Source organism: Pseudovirgaria hyperparasitica (assembly GCF_010093815.1).
Source record: "Pseudovirgaria hyperparasitica strain CBS 121739 unplaced genomic scaffold EJ05scaffold_1, whole genome shotgun sequence".
NCBI lineage: Eukaryota > Fungi > Ascomycota > Dothideomycetes > Acrospermales > Acrospermaceae > Pseudovirgaria > Pseudovirgaria hyperparasitica.
In genome coordinates, this window is record NW_022985549.1 from 1697738 (window position 1) to 1717141 (window position 19404).

Sequence of the window (19404 nt, forward strand, 5' to 3'; positions counted from 1 at the left end):
GTGTAAGTCCGGATGTCGGCCACAGCCGCGATTGGGGTTGCCAGCGCGCGCAATCCTTTAGAGGCAAAATCGACTGGACCTCAAGAGACAACGTATCACAGACCAGGCCCAGCTAATGATGACGTGAACGACGTCGATATTCATAGGTTTCAGCGCTCGCTGAGTCACGACAGGCGCGATATGGCGCGTATGGGCAAGACACAGGAGCTGATAGTATGTTTCATTCTAGCTTTCACCACGTGGATTCAATGCGACCGATATGAAGCTCACCATGTGACTCATTAGAGGAACTTTCGACCCCTTTCTGCTTTGGCCTTTGTAGTCATCCTCCAAGGAACGTGGGAAGTACTTTTGGCGTATGTATGCCTCGAATTCTTAATCTTCATATTCATGCTCAGGATGTAGTGCATCTTATCAAGGTCTGCAGAACGGAGGCCTCGCTGGCCTCATCTGGTCGTATATTTGGACTTTTGTCGGAATGCTGTTTGTTAATGTCTCACTGGCGGAGATGGCGTCAATGTAAGTACCTTGCACCAGATTTCTCAGGCTCTTTTCGAGCTCTTACCAACTTACAGGGCACCCACTTCCGGAGGCCAGTATCATTGGGTGTCCGAATTCGCGCCACCTCGATTCCAGCGCTTTCTGAGTTATCAGACAGGTATGAACCTTCATATATATCCGATGACATGTAGTAAAATTTCTAGGTTGGATGTCCACACTATCATGGCAAGCCGGTACTGCCTCCGGACCATTCCTAGTCGGCACAATGATTCAGTCGCTAGTTATTGAAAATAACGAATCGTACTCACCTAGTAACTGGCAGGGAACGCTAATAGTCATTGCTATTACTATAATGATCTACTTCATCAACGTATATGGCGTGAGGATCATGCCAATGTTCCAGAACGTCATGTTAGTTGTCCATGTATCTGGTTTTCTGATCATAATGATCGTGTTTTGGGTCCTCTCACCTAGAGTCCCTGCCAAGACAGTCTTTCTTGAGTTCACCAACTCTGGTGGTTGGGGCTCGATAGGAGTCAGCTTGATGGTTGGTCAGATATCATCCCTCTATGCGTGCATCTGTGAGTCAAGACCTTTTTTCTGACCTTGCTACCTGCTAACTTTCACGTGTAGGTGCTGATGCAGCTGCGCACATGTCTGAAGAAATCGAAGATGCCGGAGTCACAGTCCCTCGCGCTATGATGGGCTCATACTTCGTCAACGGTGGTATCGGCATCGTCTTCCTCATCTCCTTCCTCTTCACGATCACATCTGTTACAGACGCTCTCAATGAGGACTATCCGTTCATCTTTGTCTTTCGCCAAACTGTCTCCGTTGCCGGCATCAATGGCCTCACCTCGATCCTCATAATCCTGATATTCGCGGGCACAATGTCTTACAATCTATCTACATCGCGCCAGACATGGGCCTTTGCGCGCGATGGAGGTCTACCATTCAGTGAATTCATCAGTGCTGTGCATCCTACTATGCATGTACCGGTAAATGCGGTCTTAATTACATGCGTACTCACGGCGGTGCTATCACTCATCAACATTGGCTCTGAGGTGACATTCAATGCTATAATATCGCTCAATCTCGTCTCGCTCATGATCACATATACTATTTCCATCGGTTGCGTGCTCTACCGCCGCATCACCGCGCCTGAAACTCTACCTCCTTGCCGCTGGAGCTTAGGTCACTGGGGCGTGCCGATAAATGCAATCGCAGTCGCGTATAGCACGGTTGCGTTTTTCTGGTGTTTCTGGCCGCCCCAAACGCCTGTGGATAAAGAGACGTTTAACTGGGCCGTGGTAATGTTCCTTGCTGTTGCGCTGTTGAGTACTGTAGATTACGTGCGTCGCGCACGGAAGGTGTATAAAGGGCCGGTTGTACTGGTGGAGCAGCAGCATGAGTGCTCGATGTGACTGGAAGGAATTGCGCGGCGGAAATGTCATTTTCAAGATCCGCTTTGTTTATATCATGAGCTATGACAAGTGAGTTGGGTGGATAAGTATCCGTTGTTTCATAGTTAATGCCGCAGCTATATATATATATACCGCTCGGTGGTTGTGACATCCTGCCAAGCATTGCTCCTCTTCCCTATAGACAGATTTATACTAGGGCACCCTTGCCTGATAATCGCGCACAGTACATAGTAAGGTGGTTGAACTGTTTTAAATCCTCTTGTAGGACCAAATCCTTCTACTGATGTGTCTTTGCAGAGCAAATATACTATTTCAGGTACATCCCGTCACTACTAATATTAGTTTTAAAGTCTGTGTACCTGTTCCGGTCCGATGCATAGACGCGTCTAATTCGCTGCCAAGCTGATTGCTTCCAGGCTTTTTTGACAGTAATAACTACATAGTACTATTAGACTTGCAAGGAAATCACCGTGCCTGGCTCTTCATCCTAAGTGACATATCCTGACACTGCGAAAAGTCAGTGATCGTAGACCATGCGGGCCAGATAGAAACACCGCAAAGTGCACACTGCGCACAATAATTTTATGATGGAGTGAATATAAGTGTGCACCCAACGCTTGCTCTGTCTCTCAGCATCATTCCAAGCTACTCAGGTCATCATTGCAGAAGCATCTTGTTCTCAGGACCAATCAAGATGCCGACTCTCTCACGCTCAGTCACTCTGCTCCTCGGAGCCACCCTCCCATTCACAGCTGCTCTGCCGACCATCACCTGTCGTGACGGTGAGGCTTCACACTCGTCCTGTCTCGATATCATCAGACCACGCATAGTCCTAGACTCGCCAGAGGCCGGTCAGGATATCGGAACGAATGTACTTACAGACAGTCTTTCTAAGCGGATCGTACTAGGTGAGGATTTGGATGGCGACGTGGACTTCGATGACGGCCTAAACATGCCTGAGGGAGTACATAAACGCCATATTCCAAACACTGAGGGGGAGCAGCCTACCGAGCCAGGAAAACCGTCCACTGATCCTGCCAACAAAGAAAATAAGGATAAGGACCCTAAAGATCAAGCCAAAGAGGGCGATAAAAAGGGTGATGACGCAGGAAAGCCTGCCGACAAAGAACCCAAGGACAAGGACCCGAAAGCCCATGACGATAAAAAGGGTGACGACGCGGGAAAGCCAGCTGATAAAGGGCCTATGCACCACCTTCCGGTACACAAAGACAACATTACGCCAGCTGGTGTCTCGGCTGGTTTTGATGCACCGCAAGACAAGTTGATCATCGCTATAGACTTCAAGTCTCACGATAAGCTCGTCCACGATAAGGGTCATGACAAAACTCATACCGACGGGGCACACCTGAACCCCTTTCCAGCACACATGGAGGAGCAGACTATCCGACTAGCTGGTGGTTCCAACTTTGACATCCCTACCGAACGTGCCAACATGGACTCCTGGGCAGCAGACAAGGCCAGTGCCACCACGCGTGGTTTTGGTCAACAAGCCGATGCTCTACAGAACATGCCCGCTTCACAAGCTGGTGCCGCCACCTTTGGTGGCAGGTCCAACATTCCGTCACCCTTCGTTCCAGGGAGCAATGACTGGGATAGCACTTCCGGAAAGTACCCTCCAGTCGCTGGCTCCAACATTGCTCAGTCTCACAATGACTGGGACACTACTACGCCGGGTGCTACCGCAGGTGGTTTTGGTCTACAAGAATCTGGTGCCACCGACTTTGGCAGCAAGTTCAACAACCCGTACCCACCCTCTGGTTCAGCAAGCAATGACTGGCAGAGTAACCGCGCAAAGTACCCCAGCAACCCGGATCTAAACTCCGCCCAAGCAAGCAATGACTGGCAGAACACCGCCTGGAACACTGCTAAATCCCAAGATATGGCGCAAAACTCCGCACTAGCAAGCAATGACTGGCAGAGCAACCCCTCCAGCGCTGCTAAGCCCCAAGATATGATGCCAAACTCTGCTCCAGCAGGCAATGATTGGCAGAACACCCCATCCAGCGCTGATAAGCCCCAAGACATGGCACCAAGCTCCGCTCCAGCAAGCAACAACTGGCAGAATCCTGAGCAGAGCAAGAACTTGGGAGCCAACGCTGCGGACAAGGGCCTGGAAGATTTCTCTCAAAGTCACGAACAGGAACTCTCCAAGCAGGGCAATTCCCTTGACTTACCAAAGCCGGTTCCAGGGCCAACAGCGTAGGGTGAGAACACCGCTACTGAACTGGGTAATATCTCAGATGGAAATTCCCACAAGACGACATAAAATGGATAACGTCTAGAAGAAGGGGGAAGACGAGCTCCCTTCGACGGATATGTGTACTGGAGAATGCCTGGTTTAATGTAAAATGGGGCCCAGACGTGAGGAGACAATGTGAAATTGCCGAAATGTTTCTTCTACTACTGTATTTACACACAGACCTAGATTTATTTTCATTTGTCCATGTACTCCAACTTCGTCATCTGGAAAACTTCATGTGAAACAAGGAAATATGAGATTTATGTGGAGCATACAGCTTCCTTTTGGCTTTTCAGACTTTCTTAATACCACGGCGGAGACTGTGATTGTCCAGTGGAGAGCTGGCGGTGTAGTAGGACGCGCCTTTGAATTTGTTAGAAAATTCACATTTTGCACTTTGATTTTGTCATCATATCTCTCTAACCCGTACTGTCCACGATAACTGATCACGATGTCATATTTAACGCTAAGGTGACCAAACTCTCTTAGTGTATCAGCTAGGACGCGGGGTGGAAGTAATTTTTTGACGTATGTGTTGACCTACTATCTATAGAAAACTCTTTGTCATAAGTCGCTCTCAGTAAAACTTTTTGGAGAGTACCAATAACGGGTATATGTATCGACATCACAATTCTTTTGTAATGTCTTGACGACCCCGTGTCTTGAGACGGGAGCGAAACGTCTATAATCAATGGGAGGCTACGCGAGCTAGTGTGAGGCGTCCAACAGGCCGTCATAAGTGCGTTGGGCATCGTTGAAATTTAAGTAGATGGCCACGTCCGTAGAGTTGTTTGTTTGGTTCCATGTCAGAAGATTTGATCTCGCCTACTGTCTGACTTATCGCTCTCTCCGCATTCATGTCGGTATGGCAACGGCAACAGAAAATGAAGCAGCACCTGTGCGTGACAATCGCTACGGTCTAACCCGGGAGCTGAATGACTCTGTGAGGTAGGATAAATGAGTGCTAGTTCTTTGTCTTAGACCCTCTCTGAATTACTGTGGTCAGGTTGAGTATGCAGCATTGGATGTTCACGTACTTTTTCGATGAATACCCTCCACAACCCGCTCCAGCATCCCTAGTCACGGAGGAACACATCAAAGAGAACGGGAATATTCGGATCGCTGATGTCGGTTGTGGTAATGGGTCTGTACTAAGCAACTTCTTTTCCACCAACTGCAAAGCCATAATAACATATACATCCAGCGCCTGGCTTCTAGAGACATATCGCTCACTCCCGGCCAACATCCGCGAAAACGTGCTTTTCGAAGGCATAGATATCGCACACGATTATCTCCCCATGGGGGACGACATACCATCAACCTTCAAGTTTTCGGAATGGGATGTTTACACTGAGCCTCCTGCTGAGCTGATTGGTCAATTCGACATCGTCCACATCAGGCTCTTCGTCATTGTCGTTCGAGACAACGACCCATGCACGATGATCCGGAATGCGGTGAGGCTCTTGAAGCCGGGTGGTTATCTGCAGTGGGACGAGCTCGAGCCAAACACAACGATTGTGCGAGCACCGACGCCAGGGATGAGCACGGAGTCAGCCCAAGCGTGGATCACGGCCATGTTAAAAGGGATGTGCATGAGTTTTAAGACCGATCTCAAGTATGATACCTTAGACAAAGGTGATAACAAAGGTTGCTAACACACTGTAGCTGGTGTTCGACGCTCGCCTCGTATTTTGAGAAGTGTGGACTTGAGCCTGTCGCAGATGTGCATCGTGAGTGCCCTCCGGAGTTCCGGAGACTGATGACGACGAATGCTCTTTCGGCACTGGAGAATGTCGGGCGGGGTATTTCGGATGAGCTGGGAAAGGTAAAAGGGACGGGTCTGTCTTGGTCAGACTTGTGCAGCGCTTGTTTGGTGGAAACGAGCCAGGGTGTGACCGTGACGCAGAGCCTGTCGATTGTGGTTGGTCGGAAAACAATTTTATAGAGAATTGATTTGAGTATCACCTGTTACGACTGTCGGGGTAATTTGTGGCTTAATTTGTCGGGAAAAAACTTCCTGTTGATAGGATTTCATCGTTTCGAGTTGACGAAGGAGACTGAATAATAAGGTTAACACGGCCTGTGATAGCATTACTCTTGACCAAGTAAGATGTCCTTTATTCTACATCGATGTTATTCATTGGAAGTGCTTACCCTCTGCTTGTGATTACGATGTATATTTAATCGGCACCAAGCCAATCTTATACATTGTCTAAGTGGCCAACACACATCGGAACAAAGAAAATATGGCACGAAAAGACGTAACAGAACAATAGAGAAAGATTAGAACCAAGGACAAAGTCTGTTTGATGCAACAGACAAAGCTCCAGGGCGAAATGGTTAGCCCAAGTATAATATTTTCATTAACTTCATGCCTTTGTAGTAGATCATAGACCTCGTTAATTGGCAATCTACCCCAAAATATTGAAATAGATCGCAATAGAAGCAACTCCTTTATAAGTAGTCTCCATGTGCTATTCTACACTGGCGCAGTTATGCACTTCTATATGTAGGAAGAGCTATGTTTTGTTACCATCTAGTCATACTATGAGTGATCTTCCTACTCCTATCTGAGAAGGCTGCCTTAAGCGACAGTCATTTGACGTAGAGTGTGCAAACCTTCAAACGATCGTAGTACGCTTCTCATTGATGATAGACGCCACAGCAGCCAGACTCTGGCTCTGCAATATGTCGAAGATACTCAGGTCTACACCTAACTCTTTCTTCACCCATGCTCTCAGCTCTACCCCTACTAAAGAGTCTACTCCTTGTGCCGATGCGGCCCTCGTGAGATCAATGTCGACCTCCGGCACAAAAAGGGCCTTTGCCACACGCGATAAGAGCAATTTCGAGAGTATACTAATTGCGTCGTCTTCGCTTTTTGCATCGCGGAGTAAATCAGCGGCAGGCATTTGAGCACTCCCGGAAAGGTTAGCTAGTCCAGTATTTGTCTGTCGGTCCATCCCCCACAAGTGTCTGAATAAAGGCCGAGCCATCATCGGGAACGGGGCAAGACTGCGCTTCTCGAACGTTGAGTGGGTTGTAAGACCAGTCATAATACCAGAGACAAAATCTGGCGATTTGACAATCGCCGGATCACGCATCGCATCAGCACAAATGCTTTCGAGCATTGCGTGTAGCTCACTTTCTGTGGTACTAGCATATCCAGCACCCAGCATACGGTCTTTTATATCTGGATGCTCGGCTACGAAGCCGACATCAGTGATAAGGCCCAAGCCAAGAGATATTCCATGTTGGCCACACTCGGCGCGGTACCGGGCGAGAGAATCTTGATACGTATTTCCGGCGGCATAGTTGGATTGCCCAAGATTACCAATGGCGCCCATAGAAGAGGATAGCATGACGAAGAAATCTAGATCTGAAGGTAGATAGGTGTGGAGATTCCATGAGCCAGTCACCTTTGGACGTAGCGCGGCATTGAAGTCTTCCAGTGACATGTTTTCAAAAAGGGAGTCCTGTTCAAAGTTAGTCGAGTTCAAAAGTGATGACTTTGCAGTTACGGTGATGGCCTACCTTTAGTACCATGGCACACTGGAAACAGCCTTTTATAGCTGGCATGCACTCTTTGCAATCTCTCAAGTTTTCAGACATGGACTGTTCGTCAGAGATGTCACATTTTGGAGCCATGACTTTTACGCCCTTTGCATGTAGTTCAGCCAACAATGTTGTGGCTGCAACACTGCTACCACCGGATCTAGAAAGCAGTATGAGGTTTTTGGCACCTTTGTCCGCCACCCACCGGCTGATACTACGCCCTAGACCCCCGAATGCTCCGGCTATGACATAGCTCACCATCGGATCAAATAATAAAGGAGCCGGCGTTTTGGGCATCATCTTTTGGTGTTAGTTGTTGTCTACAAGTAATTGAGGTAAACCATACCCGTAGTGTATCGTCGCCGGTGAACTGAACGATGCATAATCCTGAGGCTTGATTTCCTTGTTGCGACCTCACAGCAGTCTCAATATCAGAGGCCTTGTACCTCTGTAGACCGGCCGGAACGATAGTTCCCGGTTCTAATCCTGAAAATATATCAGGAAGGAATTTGACATACCCGTTTTCCAAACTGTAATCAACGAGCTCCTCCACTGTTGTAGAGATGAAGGATACGCTCGGCATTTTAGGCAAGTTCGTGAGCGCCACATTGTCGATTCCATATCTGATATCGATCAACTTACCCATCGGCTGAACACATTTGGATATTTCAACGAGTTCGATGCTAGAGAAGGACCCAAATGCTATGTGCACGCGTTGGTCGCCGGTGGATGCCAGAACTCTCTCAGCTAGGTCTACAGCTACCGCATTGGTGGAAATGATATCCGCTTCCTGGATTCCAAGTTCATCCTTGAGTGTTCTCTTCTCTTCGTCGCAACTGACTGTTGTAAAGACAACCGCTCCTTTCATTCTGCACACCTGAAGCGCAGCCTGGCCCAGGGAGCTTGCCCCGTCGTGAACCAAAACGATCTGATTCCTCTGCAAGTTCGCAAAAGCGGCAAGTGAGCTATAGGCTACAAGATAGTTCACGAATATAGATGCTCCGTCATGGAGATCTACAGAGTCTGGTAAAATCAGGGCGGCGTGTTCATTACACCTGGCGTAGCTGGAGAATGACTCGCGACTAACGCAGGCGACTCTATGGCCGGTCTGCAGGTTAGACACCGATGATCCAACGCGCGAGACGACACCAGAACACTGGAGGCCGATGAAGTTTCCGGGAGTTTGCCCCAGAATGACAGCCGAATCTCTGACACTCAACGCGGCACCGTGCACATCGACTTCGATATCATGTTCACCAAGAGGACTTCCAGCGCGTGGATCGTCCTCAAAGTGCAATGTATCGAGAATTCCTGGTGATCCAATGGTCATGCGCAATTGACGCATAGACTTCGGCTCTACTTGTTGTATCGATGGTGCTTGGGTAGCCTTTCTGTGATATAGCTTGTCGTTCATTTCTTCATCTTCGATGATTCGATCGATGTACAGGATGCCATCGCGAAGCATGTACTCGACTTCTGCGTTTTCGGCGTCGTCGCAGATGACTTTGCTCAGAACCTGCTGTATCGCTGCCGAAACATGTGATACAGAGCTGGTGTCATCAATACTAAGTGAGGTGAAACCAAGTACAGGTCGCTCAGAATAGACTGTATGTGCAAGACCTTGTATCAAACCAAAGGTAGGCGTATTCAATCCTTCCGAAACTACCCAAAGGATAGAACGAGCACACTGAGTTGCAGATTTCAAACAATCGTACTCTTTCTGCTTCATATCAACAAGTAGAGGGCGATCCAGTTCGGACAGAAACACGTAAATCCTGTCGCTAGTCATGCTGTCCGAACTGCTCTCTTCGAAAGTCATTAACTGTATTTGATGCCCTTTAGCAGAGAAGTGCTGCATTGTCTCGATAGCTATAGATTGCTGCATATTAGACTCGATATCAGCTATCAAAACAATTGGATTTACACTGGATTGTGGCGCTTCATCGGGGGTCTTCTCGTGCGCTGCTGTTGAAACAATAAGACAGCCCGAATGGTCGGGTCCATCATAGTCGCGTACGTATACATCGGTGCCAGAGAATCCAGATTGAAGAAGGGCATCGTGCCACCCTTCTTGAGTTAGGGCAGGGCTCCATTGTCTTGACTGCTCCTTTGCTACATATTGTTAGATCACACGGTAGCTTCATCAGAAACACTGTGGACTTACCCATCCACCAGCCAGGGAGTAGAGCGAAAGTGAAGGCAGGATGTATGGCCTCAGGATTACTCAACTCAATAGCCACTAATTTGCCACCACTTTTCTTTCAGTTAGCCGGGGTCGCTGAAGACTACCATTAACATTGGTTGAAGATGCCTGCTGCTTACGGTTTTAGAAGTTTTCGGGTATTCTGGAGTGTTGCGCTAATGTCCTCAGTCGCATGCAGTACCTTCAGTACCTGTTAGCAAGGCTCGAAAGAGAGCAACAACTTGGGAGAACATACATTAGACGCAACTATTAGGTCGTACTGCCCTTGCTGGAAACCTTGAGTGTTAGGGTCCCGGCTAATGTCCAGGGTCTTGAAAGTCATGCGCTCATCAAAAGCTTCGAACTCTTTTTGAGCGCCACTAAAGAAGCTAGGAGAGATATCTGTAAAGACGTAGGTACTGAAACGGGGCGTAAAGGTCTTTGCTGAGCTATGTGTAGGAGCGAGAGTACTGAGAACATGGCGCGTCGCCCCGCCAGTTCCTGCGCCTATTTCAATAACATCCATGTTCGGATTACGATGAGCAAGGGAGTCCAGATATGTTGAGAAGCTATCATAAGCAATAGCACACTCTGGTCCCTGATAATATTCTTGAGCCAATGGTGTGTGTTCGCTGAACAAGAGTTCGAGAGGGTCCATTGCTTCGTCGAGAATCCTTGAAAGGTTTCTTCCGATCGCTACACTCATTTTACCTCCGGGACACCTCTCGAGATCCCTGAGATAATCTTCTCGGAACTCAAAATCCAAGAACATTCGTTGTGCTTCGGGCTGAGCCAATACTGATCTAGCGTGTTCAGATAATAACTGCTTCTTAGCCCATTGATGGTATCGATGCAAATGCGACTTTGTACTCGTAACTGAATTAGAGGCAGTACTGCACATGAAATAGAGGCAGCAGAGCTCTATATCGGCGATTCGACGATCTTCGACATTTTTTAAGCGGCGATGAAGCAGGTATCTCTCAGTTGCTTCGCGACTCAGAACAGACCAATCGGGTTTCCATTGCATCTTGTAGCATGTTCGATCCCGTGTTACAACGTCTCTGGTCTCAGACTTTGTTGTTACAATGCTTGTTACTCTATATCCGGTTATCTGGACTAAAGGTTTACCAGTCTGACCATGCTTAGCCAAGATGGAGAATTCTGCTTCTCTGAAGCCGATAAATGTTGTCTTGCAATATACATCTAAAGAATGGCTACCTAGGTCCTTGAGGTCATCTGAAAGCCATATCTGGCGAATGTGAGTAGGGAGTATATTTGGATTTGGTACGTATTGGTTTGTTGCCAAAACGACAAGGCCTGCTTGCATGATAGCATCCAGTATGGTCGGATGTATCAATGGTACGGTGAAAGAATGATTAGTGTGTACGTCCTCTGATTCAGATTGCCTAACTTCAGTGAAAGAGATCTTCTGGAAGTCATAAAGTATCCGCTTCGTCAACTGGAATGCCGGACCGAAAGATAGTCCGTACGATGAAAGCGTGTTGTAGAAGGCTTTGGGATGGAGCTGATTCTGCACCCCTGCAAAGTGATGCGAATCTTGTTTGGGTCCGGTGCGATCGTCCAGAGAGGGATGTGAGAGCTCCACAGCAACCCTGCCGGAGCTAACAGTTTCCCATACGCTTTCTGGTGATACACGATAAATATTGAAAGAGTACTCAGTGGTTGCTTCATCTTCTTTCTCAAGTTTCAGATGGACATGAACTTCAGCCTGAGTGATCTGATCTGAGAGAACAATGGGATTAGAAAAGTTGATTTCCCGAACCTCTATGTTGCGTATATGCTTATCGACTGATGTGAGATGGCGAGCAGCCTCAACGGCCATGATTGCTATACCTGCACCTGGGTACAGTACAGTGTCATTGAACTGCTGTACGTCAGATTGGCCCTCACGATGTTTGTTGGGGTACGATGTAAATCAAGCACAGTCTTAGGAACTTACTTGGTGATCCTGCGTCCATGGATGATCTACTAAAGAAATAAAATTACGCCACCGTGGCTCAGCTGGGTTCCAATCAGCAGCTCTCGTGCCCAGGTACACATTTCTGGGCACCCTCTTCGTTCGAAAGTCTCTGCTTAGTCGACTTTCTGCAGAGTATGACCGCGAGTGGTTGAAAGGATAAGAAGGCAGGTCTGTCAGCATCTGTAGGTCTACCCCAAGAGGGGCAGAGTCGATTGGGCATGTAGTAGATGTATAGCCATTTTGGAAGAGAATGCCAAGGAATGTTGCAAGCTGGTGCAAACCATTTAAGTTGCGTTGTAGAATAGAAGAGTACGTTGAATGCCAGCCACAGCTCGCCATTGTGTCCATTACTGGCTTTCGAAGCGCTGGATGAGGCCCAATTTCGACAAACAGAGGTGCCTCCTTTCTATTGCTGTAGAGTAGCCCTATTGCTTGAACAGCTTCAGCAAACTGAACTTTAGATGTTAGATTGTCTACCCAGTACGAGCTCTGGCGAATGATATCCAGACTTATGCCCGCACCATGAAGGGAAGAGAAGAATTCAGTCGCTGGTGAGTTCCCATTGTCCGGTGGTATAGGTATGTCACGTATAAAGGTGCGATATTGTTCAGCCACAACCTGCATTTGCTTGGAGTGATACGCTATCGTGACCCTGACTTTCCTTGCCTGGATGTCACGATCTTCCAAAGCTTTCTGCAGTAGATCAATAAGGATGCTCGAGCCCGAAATTGTGATGCTTTTAGGTCCGTTGTTGCACGCCACTGTGAGCTTAGTGCCAGAGATCATATGATTCTCATTGATCGTTGTGATGATATTGGCAATGTCGGGCTCATTCAGCGGTACTGCGAGCATAGCTCCTTGCTCATTATGAGTAGCTTCTAGGATAGCGGAGACTTTTCCTCGATAATATGCGACACGCCAAGCTGACTCCCTATCTAAGCCGCCAGCGCAGTATGCAGCAGCGATCTCCCCTGAAGAATGACCGACAACCGCCTTAGGGTGTATCTTCCATGATCTTAGAAGATCTACTAGTGCGACCTGGAGCAAAGTGCATAAGGCCTGCGAATACTCTGTCAAATGTATGTTCGACTTGTCGCTTGGCCGATTCAGCTCATCTAGGCAACGTTAACCTTCTTGGAAGTCGGCCAATCGGCTTTCACTTGCCTGAAGCCCGCCAAGTACAGCCAAGGGATAACAGAAAAGCCTCAGCTGCCTCAAAGCTCTCGCGAAAGGCTGGATGAACAAGGAGCTCTCGTCCCATGGTAGCCCATTGTGCACCTTGACCTGTGAATACAAAAACCAATGGCGCCATGCCTGTAGAGCGCACAGGCTTGGCATACTGTTTTGCGCTCAACTTTTGCGTTAATTCTTCTACCGAAGATGCGACCAGATAGGATTTCCAGGGGAACATGCTTCGGTGCCTGGATAATGTATACGCGAGCTCATCTAAAAATGTCTGACCAATTGCTGTTTTAGGAACGCCTGATGCGAGGTAACCACCTAGTGCGATAGAAAGTCGTTCTATGCCACCTTCGTCCGCAGAGGAGAATACGAAGACATTTGTGACCTGTAGGGTCTTTGCTTGGCTTTCCCCAGCTGAAATTTCTGTCATCATCGATGAATCAATGCGTCTATGCAGGTGTTGCTTCTTCTGTGTTTCAGAAAGCAGACCAGGCTGTCCTCGGATCTCTAATTGATCATTGGTATGAGGCTTGCACAGTTCAATACCTCCAGTGCCTGTGGGAAACATACTGATATTTCCTATTCACAAGGTTACCGCTAGATCTGTGTCTTACCAAAGAGCTATGCAACGTAGTAGCTTTGAGAACAGAGAACACCTACCTATGCTATCACCGACATCAACATTGTTCGGCTTGAAAAGATGAAGTCCTTCAATTGAATAGCTCCGATGCCGACCAGAAAGTCCGCGTATTCGCAGATAATTATATGCGTCGTCTATGATGACGTGGGCATTGGCACCACCAGCCCCAAACGAGTTGACAGATACCCTTCTGACTTCATGCGCAGGCCACCTCAAAGCTTTTGTGGGAAACTACCAGTCATGTCAGTGTAAATGCACCAGAGAACTGCGAAGCAGGACAAAGTACCTCGAGATTCCAATCTTCCTTGATCTCGGGATTGACTTTCTCGAGCCATACATTGGGAGGGATGATACCCTTCTCTACAGCAAGAACTGCCTTTATAACTCCAGCTATAGCACTTGCACCTTCCAGATGTCCAATGTTACTCTTGGTCGCGCCAACATACAGTGGTTCATCGCGTGTTCTATATTCTTTGAAAATGTCTGAAATTCCGCCGGCTTCAATAGGGTCTCCGACTGCCGTGCCAGTTCCGTGCGCCTCGAAGAACCGAGTCTCGTTGAAACTTATACCAGCTTTCAAGTACGCGCTCCGAATGAGCGAAACGTGCGCGTCCCTACTAGGCCGAGCCAAAACAGAGGTTCGTCCGTCTTGATTCGAGGCAACAGCACGTATAACAGCACGGATGGTATTGCCATCTTGTATGGCATCAGAAAGTCTTTTGAGGATGATTATGCCATGGCCTTCGCCTCGTGCGTATCCGTTTGCCCGGTGATCAAAGCTATGGCATTTTCCATCAGGGGAAAGAAATCCAAAGTTGGAAAGGCTGATTGTGAGTTCAGGCGTCAAAATCAGATTAGAACCTCCAGTAATGACCTGAAAAACTAAAGTCAGCAATCCATAATCGATTTTTGTGTTAGACTAGATGCAGGAATCCCGGACTGTTACACTATACTTACCATATCGCATTCGCCATTCAATAGACTTTGAGCGCCAAGGTATAAACACTGCATTGAGCCGCTGCAAGCAGTATCGACAGTCATACTTGGTCCTCTAAGATCAAAAAACCAGCTCAGACGATTTGATTGAATGGATGGGATGGCACCAAGAGCAAAGTAGGTTGGCATCTGCTCAATGTCTTTGGAGCCAATAAGCTCAAAGTCTCGTCCAGCGCTACCAATATATACTGCGGTATTTGTTCCTTTTATGTTGTTGATTGGTATACCAGCTGTAGCCATGTCAGTCACATTTGAAAATGCTTAGTACCGCCTTACCGTTCTCAAGAGCGTGATAAGTTGTTTCCAGTAGAGCACGCTGTTGAGGGTCCATGCCCGAGGCCTCTTGAGATGAAATCGAAAAGAAAGGTGCATCGAAAGCTGTGACATCGTCTTTGAGAAAGTGGCCATGTTGGACGTTAACCTCGGAAAAATGTGAGTATCAAGGATTGTTTGAACTTCGTATACCCACAGTTCCGGCCCGTCCAGTCGCGGAATGATAGAAGGCATCCGAATTGAACCTGTCTTCAGGTATCTTTGTTCTAGCCGATCTACCTTCCACCAGCATTTTCCAGAAGCCTTCTGGGGATGACGCATCCTGCGGGAAGATGCAGGACATTCCGATCACAGCGATTGAGTCCGCTTCGGTGGGATTGGGGACATGTTGGGATCGCATCTCAGATCGTGTAACACTCGTAAGCAATTTGAACACAAGGTCAACGTAGGTGCCTGCAGACTGTTAAGGCAAAATGACTGGGTAGCTTGCTCCTTGCCTTTAACTTGAAATTCTCTGGCTGGGTAAACTTGTTAAAGTGTACTATTATTGCCCTACAGGGACATCTTGAGTGGCTTGATAGTCATGGACTACTTCATTGGTCTGCAATCATCCTGTAGGAAGACTCGTTCGTTGGCAAGTTTCATGAGACTTGCAGCGCCAAGGATCAGAAAGGTAATATTCGTTGGCTATCGCATGCGCGTGGATATATACATCTGAGATGCATGCTGCATGTATGGCAATACTCCTCGTACGTATTAGGAATGAAGCGGGCCAGCTCGTCCAATGACACTATGTCACGTCCTGCTTGCCTGCAGAATGGCCTAGGTCCACTTGCGATACTTACTCGCGCTAGTTGTATCGTCTGTTAAAGTGATCGCTATACAGATCTATGAAAAGTAAATCCTGGAGATCCATAACCTCGCTTGGTAGATCTGGTTGCAGTTTGCAATGCAGAAAACGGTCTTTTTATCTAACCAAAGAGGTACGGGAGCGCAGAAATCTTCTCAGTGGACATTAATACGTCTGGCCTGGATGCGTCTGGCGCACAGATGTTGTTTTCTTCTCGATCTCCGCCCATGGATCCAGACTGAGATGTTGAGAGCTCATCAGGAGAAATCATCGGCTAGGCAGCCTCAGTAAATTGTGATCCGAACATCAAGGGAGAACAAAGCATGTCGTTTTTGGGCCATTACTAATGTTCCAAATAGCATGGTGTACTCAGACCTCTGAGTCAACACCCCCTAAGGTTGTCGAAACTATAAAGCTCATATCGTACGACACCAAGACAAATAGCGTATACATCTAGAATGATTTAGCATGTCCGAGGGTCGCCAGTCCACAGAGCACAAAAGAGCCAATGTTACAATCAATCAGGTATGAGACAATACACAGAAGGAACTAGAAAGCATGCCGTGTACTTACTGGTAGTGTCGGGTGCTTGAGATGATCGAAGTCGATGATAAAGGGATGGCTGCCGTCCTGTCGGTCGCATCGGGCTCTATACTCAGATGAATACAGGCTACTGTAATCAAGTTGCTTGTGATCCCATGGTCGTGTTCACGGTACTTTCCAGGACTTGATTGATTCTAAGTTCACCAAAACTCCTTGCAAGACTTGCCGCAGACGCGAGTTATGTCTGCTTGTAAGGAATCAGGAGGTAAATGTGTGAATAGCTTCCGAGGCAGGTATCCCCAGCCAGGGCATTTGGCTAATTCTTGACCGTATAATAAGTGGCGGTGGTGAAGCCATTGCCTCAGATCCTCGCAGCAGTAATTCAAGCCTAGTGGCAGGTTCATTGACACGAATTTGATGCGTTGAACAGCGTCGTTCGCCTCAATATCAATGGGTAGTGCGCCTCTCAGCTCTCCCACATATGTGACATAAGATCATTGATCGTGTGAGATGCGGAGCTGGAAACAGAGTTCCTAAACGGAATGGGTTGCACACATACTGTCGGCGGTAATCTTCCTTTGGTGGGCAACTTGGTCGTAAGTTCGTGACTGTGAGAGTAGGTTCGTCCCATATAAGGCGTATCCTCTTGGGGGCCAGCCCGGTGATAAAGGCGACACCTGCGACTGAATGATTGGAAAAGAATCGAAAGAGTTGGATGTATTCAGTCCCAGAATAGCGCGGCTCAGGACGCGCACGACAGCGGCGTGGTGCATTAGCCTCCAACTTTTGGACTCTGGGTTGGTGAATGTGTGTGACGAGTGCCGTCACTTGCAGCAACAAAGGACAAGTAAGCAGAATCCATTGGTCGGAGCAGCGAGCGCGCGCTTGCGTCGTCTCATACGGTAAAGGTCACTACTTCCCTGGTACCCTTTACATTTATTTCGCTATGCGGCGTAATATGGGTCGGGACGTGGCTTCGTTTGTCGCCGCAAAAAAAGTGGTTCACTGTGACTGTGCCGCAAGGCTAGACGGCTAGACGCCCTCGCCGCACCCACATGGGGATCCATCCATGGATGGAGGCAGGCTATGGTAATCACCAGCGTGGAGCGCACTCTTACGAGCAACCAGTCGAACAGGAAGATATGGATATCAGAGATGGTAAGAACGAAAAGAGAATAACAACTGGCGAATCCTGAGGTCAGAAAACCGGCGATGGAAGTTTTACATAATACTACTACTGCCTGTAGGATAGAAATCAGGCTGGGCAAACCGGATATATATCCCTGGGACCTAACGGTAGGCACGGAATGCGCCTCAACCATATTGCCTATAACAGTACAACTCGCCCATCGATTGTATGGATTCAAATAGGTAGAAGTTGAGGTTCGGGCAATTGGTCCAACCAATCGGTCCGTATTTGTGTTTAATCCCGTAAAACATTCTTCTTATCCTTGGTTTCCAAGTCTAGTGGCTGTACTTTCTAGTGTTGTCTCTGTCGGAAAATTCTATGCGAACGGCTGCGACATGCCATAGAAATATCAGTTGACTGTCAGCCTATCCCAAAACTTATAGGTAGTCGTCCCTCTTGCATGAGATTTTGCTCCTCAACCAAATCATTGGGCCGCAATGTCTAAGAATTCCTCTCAAACGACGAATCATATGCTGCCTCCTATATACCGGAGCTCACAACTTGCGTACTGTTTCACCCTTCTGTCTACATCAACGCTGGCCGTGGTATTGAGACTATGGGCGAAAGGTCAGATTTCGAGGTATGGGTGGGATGATGCTCTTATCATATTGGCGTGGATAAGTCTGGTCGGGATACTCGGTGTCAACATCAGATGTTTGTCAGTTGAAACCTTGCAGATTTCGTGTCTGACTGTATTAGTGGGCGTCACTGGAATTTTCGGCTACCCACTCGGCGAGCTTTCCGATGACTCGATCGTCGAGGTATTACGGGTGAGTCTCGAAATACTATCCAGCAGAATTGTATTGACTCAAGACTCCAGGCTGCTTGGGTCGTTTCCGTCCTCTGCGCACCCTGTATAACATTCTGCAAGCTTAGTGTCCTCGAGGTTTACAGAATCGTGTTCAATGTCAAAGAAAGATTTGTCATCTATGTAAAAGTCATGTCGATACTGAGTCTGGCTTGGGGCATAGGGCATACCGCGGCATTTCTATCTAGGTGCATGCCCATCAGGGAAGCCTGGAATCCAGACACTGCTTTTATTTGGACACACGGCACGAAAGGTTGCGAAAGTCCTATAACTATAGTCGCAATTGCCGAGCCCATCAACACACTCCAGGATCTGATAATCGTCTTGATGCCACTTGGTGTCTTACGGAGTTTGAATCTTTCTACGCACCGCAAGGTCTCGTTGTCGTTGATATTCCTTTGCGGGATTTTGTGAGTAGCTATGAGACAGTAGGTGGCGAGGCGCTGACAATATCAGTGTCGTTGTGGCGAGTGTTGTACGAATCGTATGGACCGTTACTCCTCGAAGTTGGGACCGTTAGTGATAAATCAGCCGATCTCGTCATTTCACCCAGCTAATCCGTTATCAGGTATCGACGTTATACACTCGTCTGCGAAGATTCTGCACGTCCAGCTGACATTAGCCATCATCTGTGCTTGTGTTTTGACGTATGGCCCACTCTATCCAAAGATAAGGGGTGTCGATCGACTTCGTCGTTGGTATATTGCAGCAACGCCGTGCTTCAGATCACGCGGCAAGACCGATATGCCCAGGTCTAATCAAGGCTCGGTACCATCTGAAATTCCATACGATCATCCATCGACTCAGCGAAGCGATATCAGTACAGTGATCGTATCGGACCTGGAAAATCAGAGGCGATGGTCCGGGCGGGAATCGCAATGTACAATTCCACGTGGGTCCATACAAGTTGAGAAGACGCTCAATATCGCAATCCAGGCCTCGGAAGACACATGAATAGAAATATTCTTTACTACTACCTTGCGTGTCTTCAGTAAAAGGATAGTTGCGGTCACCACTGAC

At 47.8% G+C, this 19404-nt stretch overlaps 5 protein-coding genes across 5 annotated transcripts; 4 read left to right on the forward strand and 1 right to left on the reverse strand.

The window, feature by feature from the left end:
• Nucleotides 1-180: 180 nt before the first annotated feature.
• Nucleotides 181-1925, forward strand: EJ05DRAFT_433592 (amino acid transporter; the record flags this gene model as incomplete). The annotated part of the gene is made up of 6 exons (XM_033741612.1): nt 181-213; nt 286-356; nt 406-519; nt 576-658; nt 705-1082; nt 1135-1925. 6 exons carry the CDS (start codon nt 181-183, stop codon nt 1923-1925), a joined length of 1470 nt encoding a protein of 489 aa, XP_033605442.1.
• A 694-nt stretch (nt 1926-2619) lies between these two features.
• EJ05DRAFT_516440 (uncharacterized protein) lies at nt 2620-4149 on the forward strand (the record flags this gene model as incomplete). The annotated part of the gene is made up of 1 exon (XM_033748653.1): nt 2620-4149. The coding sequence occupies one exon, from the start codon at nt 2620-2622 to the stop codon at nt 4147-4149; it is 1530 nt and encodes a 509-aa protein (XP_033605443.1).
• An 809-nt stretch (nt 4150-4958) lies between these two features.
• On the forward strand, nt 4959-6260 carry EJ05DRAFT_506638 (uncharacterized protein). The gene is made up of 3 exons (XM_033747840.1): nt 4959-5133; nt 5192-5800; nt 5851-6260. The coding sequence occupies exons 1-3, from the start codon at nt 5051-5053 to the stop codon at nt 6128-6130; spliced, it is 972 nt and encodes a 323-aa protein (XP_033605444.1). The 5' UTR covers nt 4959-5050; the 3' UTR covers nt 6131-6260.
• Nucleotides 6261-6806: 546 nt separating this feature from the next.
• Nucleotides 6807-15394, reverse strand: EJ05DRAFT_495835 (uncharacterized protein; the record flags this gene model as incomplete). The annotated part of the gene is made up of 13 exons (XM_033746296.1): nt 6807-7661; nt 7720-8040; nt 8087-9852; nt 9905-9993; nt 10063-10124; nt 10179-11807; nt 11883-13018; nt 13086-13664; nt 13746-13956; nt 14012-14599; nt 14683-14951; nt 14998-15142; nt 15191-15394. The coding sequence occupies 13 exons, from the start codon at nt 15392-15394 to the stop codon at nt 6807-6809; spliced, it is 7854 nt and encodes a 2617-aa protein (XP_033605445.1).
• A 2619-nt stretch (nt 15395-18013) lies between these two features.
• EJ05DRAFT_481850 (uncharacterized protein) lies at nt 18014-19338 on the forward strand (the record flags this gene model as incomplete). Its single annotated transcript, XM_033745118.1, has 4 exons — nt 18014-18346; nt 18397-18794; nt 18841-18899; nt 18953-19338. The coding sequence occupies 4 exons, from the start codon at nt 18014-18016 to the stop codon at nt 19336-19338; spliced, it is 1176 nt and encodes a 391-aa protein (XP_033605446.1).
• Between the last annotated feature and the right edge of the window lie 66 nt (nt 19339-19404).